The sequence below is a fragment of the Hippoglossus hippoglossus genome, chromosome 24 (genome assembly GCF_009819705.1).
Source record: "Hippoglossus hippoglossus isolate fHipHip1 chromosome 24, fHipHip1.pri, whole genome shotgun sequence".
In the NCBI taxonomy this organism is placed as follows: Eukaryota; Metazoa; Chordata; class Actinopteri; order Pleuronectiformes; family Pleuronectidae; genus Hippoglossus; species Hippoglossus hippoglossus.
The window spans coordinates 17066094-17086267 of record NC_047174.1 but is presented as its reverse complement, the minus strand read 5'-3'; the positions used below and the strand labels follow the sequence as shown (position 1 = coordinate 17086267).

Genomic DNA, 20174 nt, shown 5'->3' with positions numbered 1-20174 from the left:
TGTACAGTTTCTTTGTTCATTTTTTTAACTTGTGTTTATTTTAGTATGATATATATATATATAATGTACAAGAGAATAAAGCTATATCAACGAGACTGTTTCTGGGTTTACTCTTGCGTTGGTCGCAAATATTCAAATCTGTATACAAATAAACTTGAAAGAGGAGCAGACTGAAATTGACTGTTTTTTATTTAATTCAAACATTAAAAAAGACGATTTTTGCTTTTGATAAACAATATAGTGTCTTCATCTTTAAATAAATAAGCATTAAGGTGGACAGAATGATCAGCTTGAATGCATATACATAAAATGATTCACCAATTTCACTACGACAAACAAAATCCCTCAAATGTCCTCATGCACAAATCACAAGGCTCCCACACAATGTAATTGAATTAATTAACAAAAAAAAATCTAATATCTCTTTTAAAAAATGAAGTCACTTCCAATCAATCATCACACACACAGTTGGATGGACAAAGTGGATTTTTAAAAAATGTTGCAACATTTCAGTAGCATCTGTCAGCAAAGAGAGTGCAAGTTTGTAAAACTGTAGAAAAACACATTCAAGAGCTAAAATAGGTTTATTTTTCAACGTGTCGACAAAAGAATGTGGGGGTGTGGCACTGAGGCACATTTGCTGAGTCGTCGTATTTCAAGGCACAAGAGAAAAGTGAAGTCCATCCAAACAACAAGCTGCATATTATCTTTTGAACAGTAGAAATATGAGCACATGAAGGTGTTGTGCAGCCTTAGAGTCATAATCCAGTGTGTTTAAACTACTTTTAACAACTGACCCTTACACAAAGATACTTTTTTCCTGGCGGGAAGACATTAACATGTTAAAAGATAAAAGAAATTTGATGATCTTGAGGCAGTGTTTTGTTATCTAACATGTCTCGAATAAATACATTACAAAATGAAACATCCACCATTAAAAGTTAAATTAACTAAAAGAGAAATTTGCATATGTAAAACATTCACATTTTCCAATAAGACATTCAACAGTTCTCTGAAGGTTTCCATCACTTGGTACATCAGGTCGTAAAATAATAGTAATACAGCTTGAACAGGGCTTCCAACAGAAGAGCGAGAGGCGACTACTCGTGTCCCCAAATCGTACAGCTAAGTGAATTCTGTGATAAATCTGCTCAAATAAAACACTGTGGCTTCTGAAAACTTACGCGATGTCTGAGTGGGTGTGCAGCAGTCAGCTGTTCTGGAGATACGAAGCCTCTCAAGTGTTCCAGGACTTGCGGTTCTCCCCTCTGCTGCGGCTGCCCGCGGCCCCGCCGGGTTCGCCTTTGGCCAGAGCGGTGAGGGCCGCGAGGTTAGGGCTCGATCCCGACAGGTTGGCACTGCGGCGCTTTTTCTGTTGGCGATGGCGTTTGGCACCACCGCGGGACACTCTGTCGGGCCGTACCAACACCCCATAGCCGGGGTTGCATTGGAAGTACTGCTTGCCGGCCACTGAGCCGTCGTTCTTTCCTAGAGAAAGGTCAAGAAAAGTGTGTTAGATGTTTAATTTGACAGAAAAACGTAGACTTAGGTCTGTTGTCCTCACCTGCTGGTACCTCCAGTTCCACTCCCACCCAGGTACCCTGCGCAAAATCAGTGGGTCCCACATATCGCACAGTTCCACTCTTATTGGACCCCACAGTTACAAACTCCCCTTCTTTCAACCATTCAGGGATAACTATTGAAGTTACATCTCCTTCCTCAGAATCCGAGATGATCTCCAGGGTTTCCATTGGCACAGAGAGGTGGAGTCCACTTCCATGGCTGCTGGCCTCATCCCCGTGCTCGCTCGTCTCCTCATCCATAATACCGTGAAAGGACTTGAGGTCCGAGGACTTAACTTTCTGGATCTTGAAGGGGTTGGCCGCTGAGGCAGCAGATTTGGAAGGTTGAATGCTGTACAGAGGAGTGGGAGCTGTTGGAGCTTTCATAGATTCATCGGCGGGCGATTCTTCTTGCACTTCATCTGTTGCTGAGGTTGAGGTCAGGATTGAGGTGTCGATAGGGTCCGAGGCCTCAGCGTTTGATTGTTGCTCTGATGAATCTTGAAGAACTGAGTCAACTGATGACAAAACTGGGGTCAGGTTTGGAGCTGGATCTTGAAACGTGTCAAAGGTCTCCTCGTCTTCTTCGGGTTGCTCAGGCTGACTTTGACCTTCTTGCCCTGACGGTTGTGTTTCATCAAGCAGCGGCATTTCTGCTTCTGTCTCATCTGTAGCAGGTAGCTCGAATTCTTCTGTCTCCTGTGGGGTCTCTGATTTTGAGACGGGTGTTTGCAACAATTCTGCCGGTTTGGTTTCATTCTGCTCGACTTCCACTGAATCACTGAGAGGCTCCGAATGGTCTAATCCAATCGGGTCAGCAGCTGAGTCTTCAGATTGTTCGGCCTGGTCTGGTAGATCTGATTCTTCTGCGGGATCTGGCATTTCTTCCTCCTTCAAACTACCTGATTGAAACTGATTTGGTTCTTCAAGACTCAGATTTGAATCTGATGGAGTATTGTGTAATTCGGACGGTGGCAAGTCAATCTTGTCTGCAGCTGCTTCATCGTCCAAACCCTGCGATTCCTCCTGAGGCTCTGGGTGTTCCACAAGGAGGGATTCTGGGTGAATCAAAGATTGTGTCACTTTAGTGTCCTCTTCCACTTTAGTGTCCTCTTCCTCTTCATCAGGCACCATCTGGGGCAGGTCCCAGCTCAATGTGTAGACGTCTGATAGTGTTACTGTAGATATGCTGGTCGACATGTATCCACTGGAGGCTTCGCTCACTGGGCTATGGGTGGATTCTTCCGTCTGTTCTGGGATGATGGGCGGTGGGAGAGGTACGGATCGGGGCATCTCTGCTTGGATGTCGGCAGGAATGATTTCCTCAATGGGAACCTGGGGGTGGATTTAAGAGACAATTGTATTAGTAACCCAGAAGCTGACTTCCTGTTTGAAACATTGACACTTACCAAAATCAACACTGCAATAGACTCAAACTCTACTAGAGTACAACAATAACCTTATCCATTACACCCCCTTAACTGCCTCCTCCATGTTAGAGGATGGGACAGGGATTTTTCTTAAAGATGTTATTTTTTTTCCATTTCAGGTAGTTCTTATCACACTGATATATTAGCAAATATGTTATTAGTTTGGCTTTAATTGAGTCGCTGATGCTATAAAAACAGGATGACATGTCATGATTGACAGATGAGACTGGCACACGCTTGGTTAAGCATGTATAAGCGGGACCTTGATACGGCATCTTGACACCAGGATGAGTACAGAGCAGACTCTGGCCCCAAATAATGCAAGATGGCGGGACCCGCATATGGGATATTTTTGCTTCACCATTGTACAAATGGGAGGAAGAGGAGACACGTAATCCATCTTTATTTACAGTTCAATACTGAGAGGGAGCAGAGCGTGGCCACACCCAGCAGATACGAGTTCAGGGCCCTCACTCCCGGTACACACTGACACCTACAACAGAACAAATGATCCCAGAACTTACCAGCTGCTGATGTTTGCTCATGCCCTCTTCAACGCTGGCTGACTGCACGATGATGCGCGGCAAGTTCTGCGCCTGGAAGCGAGTTCAAAAGAAATGAATGTCACTTCAGATAAAAACAATCTGTACATTTGCACTGAGAGGCTGTCGAGCAGATTTCGAGATGGAATCGCGAGCGAGTCGGCATCATTTCGGTTGGGCTCCACCTGAAGATTAGATGTTAATATGAGCCTGTAGGTCTCCAAACCCAGTCATTACCCTGACTCTCTGTGTGTGTGTGTGTGTGTGTGTGTGTGTGAGGTGAGGTTTAGCTGCTCAGGGAGAATTATGAATCAGGCTTCAGTGGGACAGTGGAACAGAAATAGAGTCAGTGGAGGAAAGGAGTTAATCTCGGAGTTAACTAGACAGCAGATACTTGGGGCCGATCATCAAACTGTACTACTTTAATGAATACTAATCTACATTACGTATCCATCCCTGGTGGTCATCTACTTTATTGCTGCTGCACAGACATGTTTTATGAATGTGAATAATCAGTTAGTTATAAAATATACTGAAAAGGAATAAAATAGTTCATTTATTTCAGTAATCAGCAGCGAAGATGTTGATATGTGATGCAGAAAGTGTAATGACAATATTTGCTCATCAGATCACTCAGACAGATAATCAGGATAAACTGGTAAAACAATCAGGATAATTGCACCATAATTATAATTGCACCATTATCATTTATCCCTATTCAGTATTCAAGTTAGCTCTTTCTCACTCAATATGATCTGTCAGCTGATTAAATACTGTGTGATTTGCTTCTCGAGGTTTCTTTTAGTTTTGACGGTGGTAATTAAAAAAAACTAATATGTGAAGATATTTTAAGATATTTAATAAATTAAGACAATTGTTCGTCTGTGTGCTTAACAGACACAGAATATTAATCAGGATGAGTGTTTAACTCTGATGCAGCCCTGACGTCATCGCATGCTGAAGGAATTAACAATTCTCAAGATTTATACAATAAAATCACACAAAGTACTGTGAGGGTAAAGCACTGTTGGTTTTGGTCCTTAACATGAAAAATTAAGAATAACACAAGCCTCATCTAACTGAGACTTCAATGTTTTTGCTTAAAAGTCAAGTGAGTCACATCTCAAATTCTTATTTTTGTGAGTGAAGTGAATTTGACTCCCAGTCTACACACAGTCGCTGGGTTTTCTAACATGGCAGTAGTTAATAGGAAGTAGTATCAGGTGTAAATAAATACAGTCTTACATCACCAGACATGTTCAATCTTTCAATGTGGGATGTCTAACATAAATCTGTTCACTGTACTGATCCCAATTTTAGGATCACGGCTACAATCAATCGCTCATCCATTTTAAGTTCACAATACTGCAGTGAGACAGGCTTATGACCTCAAACAATGAACCATCGAGGAGCGATTCGTTTCCATTCCAACCAAACACCACGACACGTGATTTCCGAGATTAGCTTCCCCCAGCGACTCGCGCTTCTAATCAGCCAAATCAGATGCTGCACTGTTTGGCTGCGATGACAAAGCTGCCGACTCCGGAGTCTCTGTGGCACATGATTGGAGATCAGCACATAAGGAGGAGGTGAAGGAGTGTTATGGGTGGTGGAGGGTGAAGTTCACCTGCTCCTAATGAACCCTCCTCTACACACAGTGCGCTGCCGTCGCGGCGGGGGATGTTTGCAGAACGTCTGCTCTGATCACAAACATTTTACAAGCATGTCAATCACTCACAGGAATCCAATTTGTTCTGTGTAAACTGATGGTTTTGATTCAACAAATGTAATGACTCAAAAAGTCACGTTCATTCTTGATACATTTGTCAGTGTATTACTTTAACATTTATTGTGATTTCTGTATAAAACAGACACTGAAACCACACAACAGTGACTGGTAGCAAATACTAATGTTAATGATATGATGCTATTTATAATAACTGCGTCTTTTTATTTGCAGTAAGCTGAAAGTAGGATTTTCATATTTTTTGCTGATTATTCTATTTGTAAGATGAGATGAGACACTGCAGGAATATTTGATTGAGTTGAGTGGTTTCAAAAAGTTCATGTCCCCCACCTAAGTAGTAAAGAGTACTCCAGCAATTTAGAAGTGAACTTCCACGAAGTTTGTGGAGGCAAGGGACAGATTTCAAACCAAATGGTCAAAGGTGAAGCAGCAAAGACTGAGACATTTTCACTTTATGACCGTCTCGAGCCGTCTAGTGACATTAAAGTAAGGCACAAAATACTGAAATCTATCTACCAATTTCTCAACTATGCTCCCAGGCTTTCTAAATGTGAAGATGATGGTAATGTTTTCTATTTTTAGAAAAGATTGGTTCATTGACTTTTGCATTGACCAGAAATGAAACCAATGAAAATGTAATGAAACCAGAAATTACCTCCACTACTTGTACGAGGAAAACGTACATGAAAATGTTTGGTAAATATCCAGAGGCTTCAGAAAGTATTCAGAACCATTCATCTTTTGCACACTGTGCTATGTTGTAGATTTCATCAATCCCATAAAGACAAAGTAAAATGTGCTTTCAGAAATGTTCTTAAAAATCTCTTATTTACAAAAGTATTCAGACCACTTGCTTTAGACGTGTGACGTGTGACGTCTGAGGTAAAACTGTGATGAGGCAAAGCTCATATAAAGTCTAAAGCTCTGAGTGTTCTTTGGAACCATCCTTTGAGTTTGCCAATTAGCTGAACTGAGTAACCAGGCAAGAAGGTTCTTGGTCAGCGAGGTGACCAGGAAGCCACCAGTCACTACCAGAGCTTCAGAAGTTGCTCTGCAGAGATGGGAGAACGTGTTTAAACTACCATCTCTGCAGCACTTCATCAATCAGGTTTTTAAAGGTAGAGCAGCAGGACAGAAACCTCTTTAAGTAAAAGCCATATAACAGCCTGATTGGAGTTTGCAAAATGGCATTTTATGCACTCCGAGAGCGGGAGGGAAAAGATGGTCTGATCTGATGAGACAAAGGTTTATTGAGCAGAAATCCAAACTCTATGGGTAACACCATTTCTGCTGTGAAGCATGGTGATGGCAGCATCTGTGCATGGTGACTGGTCAACTGGTCATAATATAGGAAGGGAGTAATTGAGCCAAATACCAAAGAACACCTGCTCTAGAGGGAACACAACCTGAGACTAGATACAGCAAGGAAATGCTTGAATGACTTCGGGACAAGGTTCAAACTGTCCTTGAGTGTTCTAGCTAAAGTCTCCATAGAACATCTGTGGAAAAAACCTGAAGATGACAGTTCACAGACACTTCCCAGCCAATCTGACAGAGCTTGAGAGGATCTGAGAGGATGATCCAGGAGTTCAAAGTTTGTACAGACTCACCCAACACGACTGGAAGCTGGAATTTATGCTTCAGAGGCTTCTACAAACCACTGAATTAAAGCTAGGGTTGGTAATCCAGGAAAAACTAACAAGCGATACATCCCACCCTCTCCCATCAGCCCTCTCGTCAAAGCTACAACCCCAAAACAAATGAATGTGCACTGACAACTGCTAAGAAGCCGACTTTTCTGTGACTCCCTTGCTTCACAACTATAGGCTATAGTCTCGATAGTCATGTACAGTGCAGGCAGGTCAGTAGTGACAGACAGGTACATCAGCAAATCATTTCATTCAGACCTTATTATAGTCCTGTAAGGGTCACAGACATCCGGCTTTTTTTCTTCATTAATTGATGTCTATTGGGATGTGAAGAGGATTTCAACAAATAGGATGTTAAGTGTCTAAGAAAAAACTTACCAACCCTACTTGTAATAGTGTGAATATACAATTTCATCCGTTTACAATTAAATCCATAACACATTAAAGTGTGCTAAGTGTGGAGGAGTCTGGATATTTACTGAAGCCATTCGATACTAGTGTACTTGAAAAAAAAAAAGTTCTGCCCCACGACCTTTAAAAGATGATTTAAGGTCGACACAAATCACAGTTTTTGTATTCCTTGTTTATGATGAAGTTTATCGGCTTTATTTTTGCAAACTTCTGAAAACCACTTATCTTGGGCACTGAGGCATTTACACTTTATCTGTTTATCATCTGTGTTTCCATCTACATAAGCTCTGTTTCCATGGCAACGGAAGAAATAGGACTTGCTTCTGATGAGTACAGGGTATATTTAGATTCAGGCTGCAATGACGCATATAAACTTTAAATCCCAGATAAGAAAAGCAAGCAGAATACGAGCATAAATTTCAAAGCATGATGAGCGGGCTGAATGAATGTACCTGCTGATGGACAACTGTCTCGGTGCCGCTATCTTCCTTCCCACCAGGAAGCAGTGACTTCAGCAGCTTGGGCGAGGCCTTCACTGGGGGGAGATAAGATGCAGCGAAGCCTGAGTGCACTGATAGAGGAGGTTACAGGAGCAGAAGTGGAGGAAAAGAGGACAGATAAAAGATAAAAGTTTTTTAAACAGAGAGAAATGTGTGAGCAAAGAGGGAAACAAGTGCTGAATTAAGATTCAGAGCAAAGGCAAAGATATAGTTGGCCACGGGCTAAAGCATCAAAAAGAGCCCTAATGACATTGAAGGCAGCAAAAAAGGAGAAAAATGATTAAAAGCCACAGAAAGAATGAGTTAGAAGATGAAGGTTTTATTAGTCGTACCTGCTTCTGGGTTCAGGTTGTGGGAAATGGAACTGGGCAGTGTGCGTCTGGACGGAGGAGGAACCACACAAAGATCCTGGTGGCTCTTCCAGCTCTGCACGCACGCACGCACACGCACACGCACACACACACACACACACACACACAAGGAAAACACATGAGAGAGGACACACACCGCTGAAAGCAGCATTTCCATAATCTGTGACCTTTAGCAGACTCTATTGGTTGCAAAAAGAATTGCAACAACACTGATGGGACATTTTCCAGTTATTGGACCATTTATCCATTAGTTTCAGCTACTTACTTAAATTAGTAGTGCATGACCTTTATATGTTTTGTAATTTAGTCACCATTTAGTTATTGATTTTAACATCTCATCTATTATATGAATTCATTAATCAATATATATCTAATATATATTTATGTCTATTTTCTAACCTTATTTTTCAACCCAATACCCATTAATTTTAGTTTATTTTTTCACTTACCTAAACATCTATATCCATCTATCAATCTATATATCTATTCCTCTGTGCATCTATCTATAGCTATATCCATCTATCTCTACATATCTTCATCTATCTATCTACCTGTATCCATATATCCATTTATCTATCAACCTACAGAGGCAGAAAAGCTCTTGTTTTTGTAGTCATCCTCAACTCCATGCTTGTGATACACAATTGAAACATCAGAAGTGTCTTTGCAGGTCAACATGAGCATAAATTGCTTTTATGTGCAGGTGTTGTGTGAATATATGAATGGTTATCATTTAGAAATGTCTCAGAACAATGAGCAACCTAAGAGATGAGAAATCTCAATGAGAAATTTAATATTCCCTTCTTAGTCTTCAGTGTTTTTAGTCTGGAAAGGTAAAACCTTCCAGTATTTCTGACAAAAGATGAAAAACAGTGTTAATACTATTAGAAATGTTGATAAACATAGGAGGGTTAGTTGACATGACTCACATTGAAGTCATTGAGCTGGTGAGAAGAGGAGTAGAGATCCAGAGTACTGGCTGTCAGCTGGTTAGAGAGAGGTTCAGAGCTCAGGTGTTAGTAAGGCAGGTTAACAGTAGGTAGACAGGTTAACAGCGGGTAGACTGGTTAACAGCGGGTAGACTGGTTTACAGCAGGTAGACTGGTTTACAGCGGGTAGACTGGTTAACAACGGGTAAACTGGTTAACAACGGGTAGACAGGTTAACAGCGGGTAGACAGGTTAACAGCGGGTAAACTGGTTAACAACGGGTAGACTGGTTAACAGCAGTAAGACTGGTTAACAGCAGTAAGACTGGTTAACAGCGGGTAGACAGGTTAACAGCGGGTAGACAGGTTAACAGCGGGTAGACTGCAGGTTAACAGCGGGTAGACTGCAGGTTAACAGCAGGTTAACAGCAGGTTAACAGCAGGTAGACTGGTTAACAGCGGGTAGACAGCAGGTTAACAGCAGGTTAACAGCGGGTTAACAGCAGGTTAACAGCAGGTAGACAGGTTCACAGCACAGTAAGGAGTCAAGTAAAAAACTAAACAAAACACCTTCACTCCAGAATAGAAGCAAGTTGTGATGAACAGTAGTTACGTGTTGTGTCACAGGCCTGTTTCTCCATTGTTTCCTCTGATTTCTACTTGTAACTCTGACCAATCATTAACATTAGGCCGACCTAACTCTATATTTCTGTGACATCTAAACATAACCTAACAGCATCACTAACCTATAAGAAAGGGAGGGAAAAAGACCCCAATACACAAAGGGGGGACAGCAGACCAGCCTCAGACAAAGCTGCTCATTTCTTATTTTTTTCCCCCAATAGTTTTTTTTACATTATATTAATATAGTGTATAGTGAATTTTATATACTGTTGAAAGTAACTCATGCCATTTGCAGCTTTTGGTTTCTGTCTGCTCCCGTTCAGACCTGGTATTAACATTTGTCCTGAAATGTTTCCTTAATACATCCTCAGATCTGATCACTCAAACCACATTCGGAAGTGGTCTAGGAAGCATGTGGCCACATCTGTGTGAACACAAACAGTCCTGGGCCACATATGAACGACCACCTGCTCAGAGGACGTACTCTGACCTTAACCAAACATATTTTTACGCTTCTCAGTGTCCACATGTTGATTTGTTCAGGGCCAGAGCCACAATATCAACACTGATCACATAATGACTGATATTTAAAATATATTATTAATTATAATTAAATTGGGAAAAATTCTTCTTCACAGCAGACCTGCACCAAACTCATTCAACCCCTCCTGACCCCTCTCTCTTTCTCTTGTGCCAACACACAGACAGACACTAACACTCTCACACACAAACACAGTGACATTGGACACATTTGTAAACTCAAACTGGGTAAAAACAACATTATTTAGTTACGGCAAATAGAAATGACATACGTGATTATTTGGATATAGAGTGGGGAAGTGAGATCTGATCACAAGTTGTCACAGGAGACACACTCGGGACGATATTGAATACCAGGTGAGAACAGAGGAACTTCACACTGTCCGCTTGTGGTCAGATCTCTCAGGACCGATGTTAATACCAGGTCTGAAGATGTAGATATTTCACAACCATCCTGTTTGAAAATAAACCTGAACCAACCCTTTAATGTTGAGATCAGAATAAATCCTCTCTTACCCGGTTGATGTTTGGAGAGCTCAGGCAGCGTCTGGGAGGTTTCCCTCTGACCCCCATCTGTTCCTTTACAGCCACCTCCTATACACGCACACACACCAAATAAATTAGAAATTGTATGAGAATATGTATTTGTAAAATTTATAGAGACTGCAACTTTGTATTTTTACTCTGAAAATATAATGAACTACATGAACAGTGGAAAAAAGACTGAGGATTTAATGTGCTCACGTATTATAAGTGACTTGGTATTCTGAATGAGCTAAATGAAGATTAAATACAAAATGATTTATCTGTGAAGTATATTTCCTGACCTGTCTGAGACGGTCGAGAGTGAGGATGTTCTCCACAGCCAGGACGCTACGGAGGTATTTCTCTATGGCCGCCTCACTGTCGGCTGACTGGTCGTCCTCAGCGCTGGCAGCGAGCCGCGCCAACATCTCCCTGTCCTCTGGACCATGGATGTCCTGTGAGAGCAGGGGTACAGAGCGTTAGGGCCAGTGACTGATCAATGTGATCAAAGTCTTTTCACTCTGGTTTGGTTGTATTTTATGGTAATGGTATTTAGAATAACCAGTTTATCACTTGACCACTCACTTTTGTTTTATTACAAGTCTTAAACAAATCAGTATTAATAACTAAATGCAGATAGTATCTTCAGGCTGAACTTAAGCAGAAATGTAGTTATAGAAACAGTGCACTAGCATCCAGCCTTTAACCAGCAGACGACTTGGCAGCAGATTATAAGGCTGTGGTCTCTTATTGAGAAAACCAAGACCTGAAGATGTGACACATCAGAGTTATTTGTTCAACATTTCTGTGTCATAAGGAAAGATAAAATCCTGCCAGACATTTGTACACCTGCTGCTCAAAAATACTTTCTGTTGTTCAGGTTTTACCATTTTTACTAACTGCCAAGGTTATGTTTTCGTTTTGTTAGTCAGCATGATTACAGGAATTTTGTATCATTTTCTCTGCTGTGTTTTCCACTGAATTTTTTAAATCTATGGAGGTAGCAGGGGTTCACATGCACAAACAGCCCTCTCACATGCAACAGATTCACAGGTACACAGACTAAAGAGTGGAAGTTCTCGTTTGAGAGAGAGAGAGAGAGAGAGAGAACTGCATACCACTTGAGGGTATGCACAACACTGCAGCTGAAACTATGAGGCCTGAATGTGCTGCACACAGCTATACAATGCAGCAGCAGAGCAAAACAAAACGTTAAAGATTTCTCATAAGAAAGGTAGAAAATGCTTTTGGTTCATTATGAAACTGTGGCTGGACAAATTAGAATATGGCAGACCACCAAAGTCCAGATAATTAATGGGAAACAATGATTTGACATGGCGACACAGGGCATTAGCAGAGGTATGTGCTCACAGAGCACCATTCTCATGGTGTTTTAAAAGTCATATAAACAATACATGAAAATAATGCTGGCGGACTAAAAAATTAAAAACATCCACTGCTGATTATTTGTACAATTATTAGAACCACATTTAAAGTCAGTCTCTGTGTCACTTACTATAACTTTGACTATAACACCTTGTTGACATCTTTTTTTATTCTTTAAGAAATATTTTACTTTCTACTTGACAGCTTTATTTATTAGTTACTTTAATTAAACATAAAAAGTTTTTGCAATACGTAGCTCAAGATTAACAAATGTTTTCCAACATTTCTCTCCGTCTGACGTCTTACAAACAGCTGCGTGCAATCAGGTTCACATATCAGACGTCTCAGAGTAGTTAAGAGCCACAACAATTGGGATTTTCTCCCTCTAAACATCTCACATGGTGTAATAAAAAAGAAATTATGTTTCAAAATTAAAAAAGATTACATAAAACACACAAAAACTGAACACAGCTTTTTGAATCTGGACTTTTTCTTAAATCCCTCAGCCATTGATCATTTCTTGATCCATGATCTGCTCTCCCTGTTTATTTTTTTCTAGATTTTTCTGGGATGAATATGCAATTGCTCATGAATCTTGATATTATTGTTTATTTATAAGAAGAAAAAAAAAGTCATTTGGTTCTTACCCCTGGGATGTTAGAGACGATTTCGAATGTGACCCCACAGCCGGGGATGGTGCTGCGCTGGGACATCCTCTTCAGCAGACTCTGTGCAAAACCCTGCCACACAAATCCACAATATCATTTTCTCATATCTACTCATCTAATTAGTATACATTGTGAAAAGGAGAATGCAAAGATGTGGTTGTGTCAGCTCACTCCTTCCCAATATGCCTCCTGGGGTCACCCACCTGTCTCCCAGTGACATTAACGCAGATGCGTTTTCTGAGGATCAGCTGCATGTGGGCCGGGTGGCTCAGCTGAACCACTGCTAGGACCGTCAGGTAGACCCTCTGGTCGGCCGACGCCACGCGACTCAGCTGGGGGCAGTCATGAACCGTCGAGTCCCAGGAAGCCTCCACCTTGACCTGAAACACAGAAAATCAATGGCTTAAGAATTCCCTCCACCTTGTGTCTGTGAGACCAACTATTTAAATTGGAAACTTAAATAGAAGCAGTTTCACTAAATTGAAATCAGATACAAATACACACTCTGCATGCAAGTCTCAATACCTCTGGATCATAGTGTTTAACAATATGAAGGTCGAAGAATTCTTCTTCATCCTCCCCACTCAGCAACGCGTCCAGACCCCCAGATAATGGGGCTGAAAGATTGGACTGGAAATCATCAGCTGGCAGGAGAAGAAAGACAGAACGTGAGTGGCTTGTTAGTTAAAAGATAAAAAGGACGACAGAAGACTGTGAGAACAACATACCACTGAGATCCAGGAACAGGACGGGAATGTGTGTTTCCATTCCAGAGACAGGAACCCTGCAGAGAAACAGGGCCATCATTAAAGCAACTAAACACCCAGTCCATGACACAGAGAGGCTGACACCTCAGTTGTCATCGAGCCACAGGAAGCATTTAATATCCCACTATCTGATGATTAGAGGTGTGTAGGGCCATTAGATCAAATGAGTGAGTTGCCATGGTTTCACCCTAAAGATGCTTAGAACTGTGAACTCTTTAGCTGTAATTTGAGCTGCTACAGGAAAGACTAAAGCCCAAGGCGTGGGTGTCAGTGGAGTATAAATATGACCAGCACACTAAAGCATCATGGGATAAAGTGAATGGGATAAACAAATGGCTAAAAACTCATAGTTTTCTCCTTTACCAACACACACCTTTCTGCTGGTGCGCCAGGGATGCCGCTGCCGGCTGAGGGCACTAGGACGGCATTTCTTTCTTCTGTGAGAGTCAGACGACACTCAAGCAACTGAGACTCCCTTTCAACATCATCCTCGGACTTATCTACAGTACATGCACATAGTGGAAAAGAGGCAAAAACAGAGGGACATTAAAGGATCTTAAAAGTGCATTCCTTTTCTTACATTTTACGTTTCAGAAAATCCCTATTAAAAGAGTTTTAAGCCTGGAACCAGGTCGACCAGCTCCGAGATGAAGCTTGACCGTAAAACATTTGATTCTGAGCAAATATGATATTGGACTTCCAGCTGCTTCTTCTTGAATTTAACCTTGTTGTAGTGATTTTCACCTTTAGACTCTTTTCCTCATCTCTAAGAAACCAGAGTATGTTAAAAAACGAAAGCATGATCACTGGGTAGTCAACATAATGTTACTCTGTACCATCCAACTGTAGCCGACATGATTTCCGCAACTGTGATATACAATTCCATGGTAAAAGCTTAGTTCCACAAATCAGAGACATTGCTCTTACACCTGAGGGTTGTGGGTAGTGTAGTACTTCTCCGTGACATCGCAAATCCAACACCTTTTTCTTAAAACGCTGTTGATATCATGTTGAGTTGTGGCTTCTACCGGAGCACATAACATTGTTTCACAGTCTTGTAGCTTGTGGTAAGTCTTGATTGGATGGTTATGAAATTATGGCTGATAATCAAAATCTGTATTCAGAAAATAAATTAGATTTTTTTTTCTTCGCTGCTGAGCTCTAGATCACTGTCAGTTGGTTGTGAGAAAAGAATCAGCAAAGGCAACACTTGTGCTGCAAAATTATACACTGACAAATACATTTTCACAAAGGAAAATGAGAAGGTAAAATTAAGTCTGAGTCAATCTTACAGAGCTGAATCACACTGTGCGTTGGCAGGAAATGACATGTTACCATAAAAAAAGGGGATACAGAGTAGATGAATGAATGACTGGAAATGTTGCTTCTGTTATTTTTGTTCACAAATTCTCATTTGTTTTCAGGCTGAATGTGTTTTGCAGCTTCACCTGGTTTGGAGACGACCTTCTGCAGCTGCTGGTCCAAATACTCCTGCCTCTGAGTGAGTGTGAACAGCCACTGTTCCCTCATCCTCTCCAGGTCCTGTTCCTATCAACACACACACAAATACACACAGGCAGAGATACACATTCAGTTCAGCTGAACCAGAATTTTGTATTTTACTGTTCACACAAGAGAAACACATTTTATCAGCCCATTATGCAGATTTTTTAATGATCATCTACATACTTGGTAACTGTCCATGTCTTCATCACCAGCCTGAAATGTAAACAGAGAGAGAAACTGTTCAAGAGGGACTGTCTAAAAACGTGTAATTTAATGGCTACTATCAACATTCCCTCCTCACCCATTGGGATTCGCTGCCTCTGGAGACATGCGTCTGTCGGACCTGGACGTCTCCGATGGACACAGAGAGGATGGAGGCAGTGATAAGGGGCATGGTGCCCGAGTCAGTCACCGAGCGCACCTCCACCTGAACTCGACGGGACTGACCCTGGAGGTACAGATTTACATTTACGGTCCATTTAATTCTCAGTTTATATTCATTCTCCAGCTCAAATAGTCAGTATGAGGATGATAATAATACAAAATTCTGAATACATGAAACACATATCCAAATAGTAATCACTGAAATAGTATTTTAACCTGTTTAAGCTGGAAGATTCCTCCAGTGCGTATGTCTTTGGCAGGAAGAACCTCCACAGCTGTGAACTGTCCAGCCTCATTCAGCTCCATCAGCTGCACCCACAGCTCCAGTCGACGGGTCACCTCACTCCATCTGCAGGTAGGACGAGGAAACACTACACGGTCACAACTGAGCCAAACGTAGCACTAACTAATACTTTCATTCATCATGTTATGACACATTAAGGTATTCCGTTTAGCATGCTTTGATGTTTTTGTAAAGAGAGCATTTGGACAACTTTACCCTTAATAATTTCATGTTGAGAGATAATGCATGACTGAACTCATCTAAAGTAAGACTAACTGCGATGCTCTTGTGGCCTATAGGGATTAAGACACTGATCATGACCAGTAACACACCCAGAGTCCAGCTGCGGACTCATCTCCTTCCCATTTCCTGTGATGCCTGCTGCCACTATCTAATGAGGCAAAGTCATACAGTGTAAATAAACGTACTCATCATTAAAGCTGACCATGGTTGATTTCTACCACCGCCAAGGAGCTTATGTTTTCCTCTGCGTTTGTTTGTCCCTTTGTTAATTAGGAAGATTATACAAATACGACTGGACGAATTACAACAAAACTTGTATGGGCCAGGGAAGAACTCATTCAATTTTGGTGCATATCTGGTCAGGGGGCAGATACCAGAATGTTTTTTTTCTTTCATTAACATTGTGAGATTTTGACATTTTCACAAATTTCTGAGGAAATAATTCATGCATCTTGATGAGAAAATCTGGCATATTTAGGCAACAGATAATTATGAGTGTGTGAAATTTGGTGCAGCTTGATTGGATTTCAGGGGAATATTGGGCTCTAATGAGTGACACTATTCCTAGTTATGAAAGATAAGGAAAAATACAATGACATGCTAATTTTAAGCAGCAACGGTTTAGAAAACTGTGAAGAGTACAGTATACCTTAAACTAGAAACTACTGCCATGTGGTTGCAATCCTGCGCCAACCAGTGCAGTTTTAGGCGACAACATCTTTTTTCCCAGACTGATATGAGGTCAGTGTGACCTTTGACCACCCAGATTCAATCAGTGAATCTTTGAGTGTAGTTGAACATTTGTGCCAAGTTGGAAATTATTCTTTTAAGGCCTTTTTAATCAGCATTTGTGATACTCTACCTCTCTCTGAGGGATCTGGTCTTGGCTTGAATTACTCCGAGGTCCCACAGAGCCAGGTTTCTGCGGTGGTTGGCCTGTTTGTGGCCGTACACTTCAATGGCCACAGCTCCCTCACCCAGAAACTCCACAAGGTCATCTGATACTGACACAGACAACTCCTGCAAAGACAGGAATTTACATCCTCTGTTACTGTCAATTGCTGATGTTTTATCATCACTTTTATTGTTGTTTACCACCAGAGTGTTTACCTTGGCACTGTCAAAGACCACAGTGCACTGAGGGTCTCTAAAGGCTGATGATGAGCTGGACGGCGCCACCTCTGGAGCGATGAACACAGGCTCCTCCTGCCCCCAGAAGTGGTACTGGCAGAAGACAAAGTTGGACAGATGGCGAGGAAGACCAGTGGCCTGGAGGATTTTCACCTGAGAGAAAGAGGAGGAAAAATTTAATTACAGAGACAAAATACAAATACCACAGTTTCTCCATAGTTTTTTCAGTGTGTTTGAATCTGCAGAGTCCAAGGTGGACTGTTAAAACCTTTTGTTTGGCTCTCTCAAGAAACCATTTTATTAGTTCTTTAGGTCAATATGAAAGAATTCGAGGCAAAGACGAATGACTTTGTTTTTATTTCATTTCATTTCATCATAAGAAAACCGAAGCAATAGATAACCACGATGGGTCGACTCAGAGTTAATTAAACGTTTCACAGAGCAGTGAACTGGAGGAAGACAAGACACAGAGCCTCTCTGCCAGATCCATTATTAATCAGAGACTATTTTACCACTGGCAACACCTCTAACTGAAGTTATCCTCACTTATACCAAGTGTAAGCTTAAGATTTATATGTCAATGAGAAGAAATATATACTTCATCAGATGTCTTCCTGGATTTGACTCGTTTATTCCTGAACGTCAGGATAATCCGAGCAGTTAATGAAGCTACGGGTTCTCACCACACAATTCAGTTTACGCTCCGTTGGATCTCCGTCTGTGTTGTGGTTCTCCTGAGCGTCAGGCTGATCTGGACTCTCCTCCTCAGAGCCCTCTGTCCCCCGCCACAACTCCACGTGCAGCCGACCTGCCACCTGATACACACATCACACACACATCACACATCACACATACACAGACACAGACACAGACACAGACAAACAACACATGGCTGGAGTCTCGTTTCTATTACTTCCCTTGGCAAGAACTCAGCACATCTTTCTTAACTTTGTCTATTAATTGTTAAGTGGGGTCTCTACATTCATTTATCTTGTGGTCACAGAGGTTTATATTACCCATAGAGGCAGACTCATGTCATCGTCATACTTTAGGCCACACTATTAAAGTTATCAAAAAAAGACTTCATGAAAAAATAGATTTCAGTATTATGTCAGAAAATTATTGATTTCCTCTGACGTGCCTGGTTAGCTTGATTAGCATTTTCACCTTTTCTCCCTAACTGGCTAACCCTAATACTTAATATTTGTACAGTTTGGGACTCGGTGGTTTGTGCACACTAGGTTTATTACAGTTTTGTCACTGAAAAAAGCTATGGTTGAAAACAAGGCTGATGAGAGCACTAACTGGGGAAAAATAGAAAGCCCAAACAATGAGCTGAAAAGGCACCAAAACATTTCCTAGATCTGAGATAGGTGATCATTTTCTGTGGGATCGTCACTACTAGTGCAGCTTTAAAGTGATTCAGCCATCTTCAAAACAGTTGCTAGTGTTCAATAAAAAATATTGTTACCTGTAGCCCTTTGTGATTCAAAAGAACAGGTGTATTTAAGTGAATGGACATAACAGGTTACAATGAGTGTTCTACAATTCAAACTATCCATTGTATACAGTCAGCTCCTACCTCTCCCTTCTGGTTGATGATGGGCAATGCATACTGCAGCTTGATGTCGTAGAACAGGCAGGCCAGGAAGACATTGGCCACACCGATCAGACTGTGGTTCTCCTGCTCATCGAAGAACGGGTCAGCACGTTTGAAATAGGACCGCATCACCTGCATCAGAGTAAAAGAAGAGAAGTTAGGATGGTGTGAAACTGGTGAATAAACCTCATGTTTGACTCCAGGGTCCTTTGGAAGTAGTAATCTGTCGCTCTTCACTCACAGCGTTGTCTTCATCAAAGTCCTTCCACTCCTGGTAAAGCTCCCTCATGTCCACCAGCCTGTTCTCCATCTTCTCCAGAGCCCAGATCTGCTTCCCTTTACCTTTACGACGGACCTGGATGGCCGGCTCGCTCAGCACCACGTCACGCTATGAAGACAGAGAGGGAGGGGAAATGCATTTGTAGATTCATGTGGGCCTCAAACACATCGTCACCTCCTGTGTGTCAGACGGTGTATTTTTATTCTTCTTCTCTTTATTTTCAGACACCACTCTACCTTCCTGTTGGCATTCAGGTTAGAGGCAGGTATCTGAAGAGTGACCAGGTACTCGGTTCTCTTGTTGAGTTCCTCTGCGATCAAGCCGGCCTCCTGAGCCAGCAGGTTGGACCGAACTATCTGCTCCCTCAGGCGCCGCAGGGTGCGAGTCATCATCGCCTCCCTGCACCACAATCAGACACAACCATGCAGGATTTACAATGTATCTGGATACGTCTTCACTTCTCTTTCAAGCACTATACTGTTCAGTGGAAATCTGTCCAGTCCAGTCTCACCTGTCCTCACTCCAGCGCCGCAAGCGTTTTTGGTAGCCGGGCGATGTTACAGCAGCACTGACTGGGAGACCTGATGCGTCCAGTCTCTGGCGGAGCTGCTCCAGCTCCTGCTCATACATCTGCCTCTGACGCTCCAGGGCGCAACGCTTCTCCTCCTCATGCTGCCTCTCCAGTGTCTGCAATACTGACTGTAGGGGGTCTGAGGAAGGAGGAGGAGCCGCCAGTTGATGTAAGGATGGAGAGGGAAAACAGGAAGATTGAGTGTAAAGAAGTTTCTATTCTTATCAAACAGAAAATGGCATCTATGATTTGCAGCAAGTTGACAAAACACGAAATAACAACACATGGGAACAAGATAATAAGTCGTGGGAATGCAATAACTTGTGGTCAAGAGCTATTAAATCGTTCCCATGTGTTATCACATTATTTTTCCCCAAATGTCACCAGAGGGGCTCCATAGTTTACAGACTTACACAACCATTAACTAGAACAACCAAACCAAATCTAAACATGTATAGTATTTATTACTCATACCATATTGTTGACTTCAATAGAACCTACATTTATCAAGTATGTACCTTGTTCC

At 41.7% G+C, this 20174-nt stretch overlaps 1 protein-coding gene across 6 annotated transcripts in view; it reads right to left on the bottom strand.

The window, feature by feature from the left end:
* Positions 1-28: 28 nt before the first annotated feature.
* The window catches only part of LOC117757947 (kinesin-like protein KIF13B), a 37050-nt gene continuing 16904 nt past the window's right edge, over positions 29-20174 (bottom strand). For 2 of the 6 annotated variants that reach the window (XM_034579159.1, XM_034579158.1), the window contains exons 19-42: positions 19589-19787; positions 19314-19476; positions 19039-19185; positions 18780-18929; positions 17881-18012; positions 17177-17350; positions 16929-17086; positions 15757-15889; positions 15458-15604; positions 15340-15369; positions 15099-15198; positions 14024-14150; positions 13612-13667; positions 13409-13527; positions 13087-13263; positions 12863-12955; positions 11132-11284; positions 10821-10898; positions 9142-9198; positions 8174-8267; positions 7794-7912; positions 3517-3588; positions 1565-2897; positions 29-1488 (exon numbers count right to left, since the gene is read on the bottom strand). In XM_034579159.1, the coding sequence (XP_034435050.1) occupies positions 1238-1488; positions 1565-2897; positions 3517-3588; positions 7794-7912; positions 8174-8267; positions 9142-9198; positions 10821-10898; positions 11132-11284; positions 12863-12955; positions 13087-13263; positions 13409-13527; positions 13612-13667; positions 14024-14150; positions 15099-15198; positions 15340-15369; positions 15458-15604; positions 15757-15889; positions 16929-17086; positions 17177-17350; positions 17881-18012; positions 18780-18929; positions 19039-19185; positions 19314-19476; positions 19589-19787 (4262 nt within the window). In that variant the 3' untranslated portion in view covers positions 29-1237. The remainder of the gene's footprint in view (positions 1489-1564; positions 2898-3516; positions 3589-7793; positions 7913-8173; positions 8268-9141; positions 9199-10820; positions 10899-11131; positions 11285-12862; positions 12956-13086; positions 13264-13408; positions 13528-13611; positions 13668-14023; positions 14151-15098; positions 15199-15339; positions 15370-15457; positions 15605-15756; positions 15890-16928; positions 17087-17176; positions 17351-17880; positions 18013-18779; positions 18930-19038; positions 19186-19313; positions 19477-19588; positions 19788-20174) is intronic. The other 4 variants (XR_004613206.1, XM_034579160.1, XM_034579161.1 and 1 more) reach the window with 4 other exon arrangements.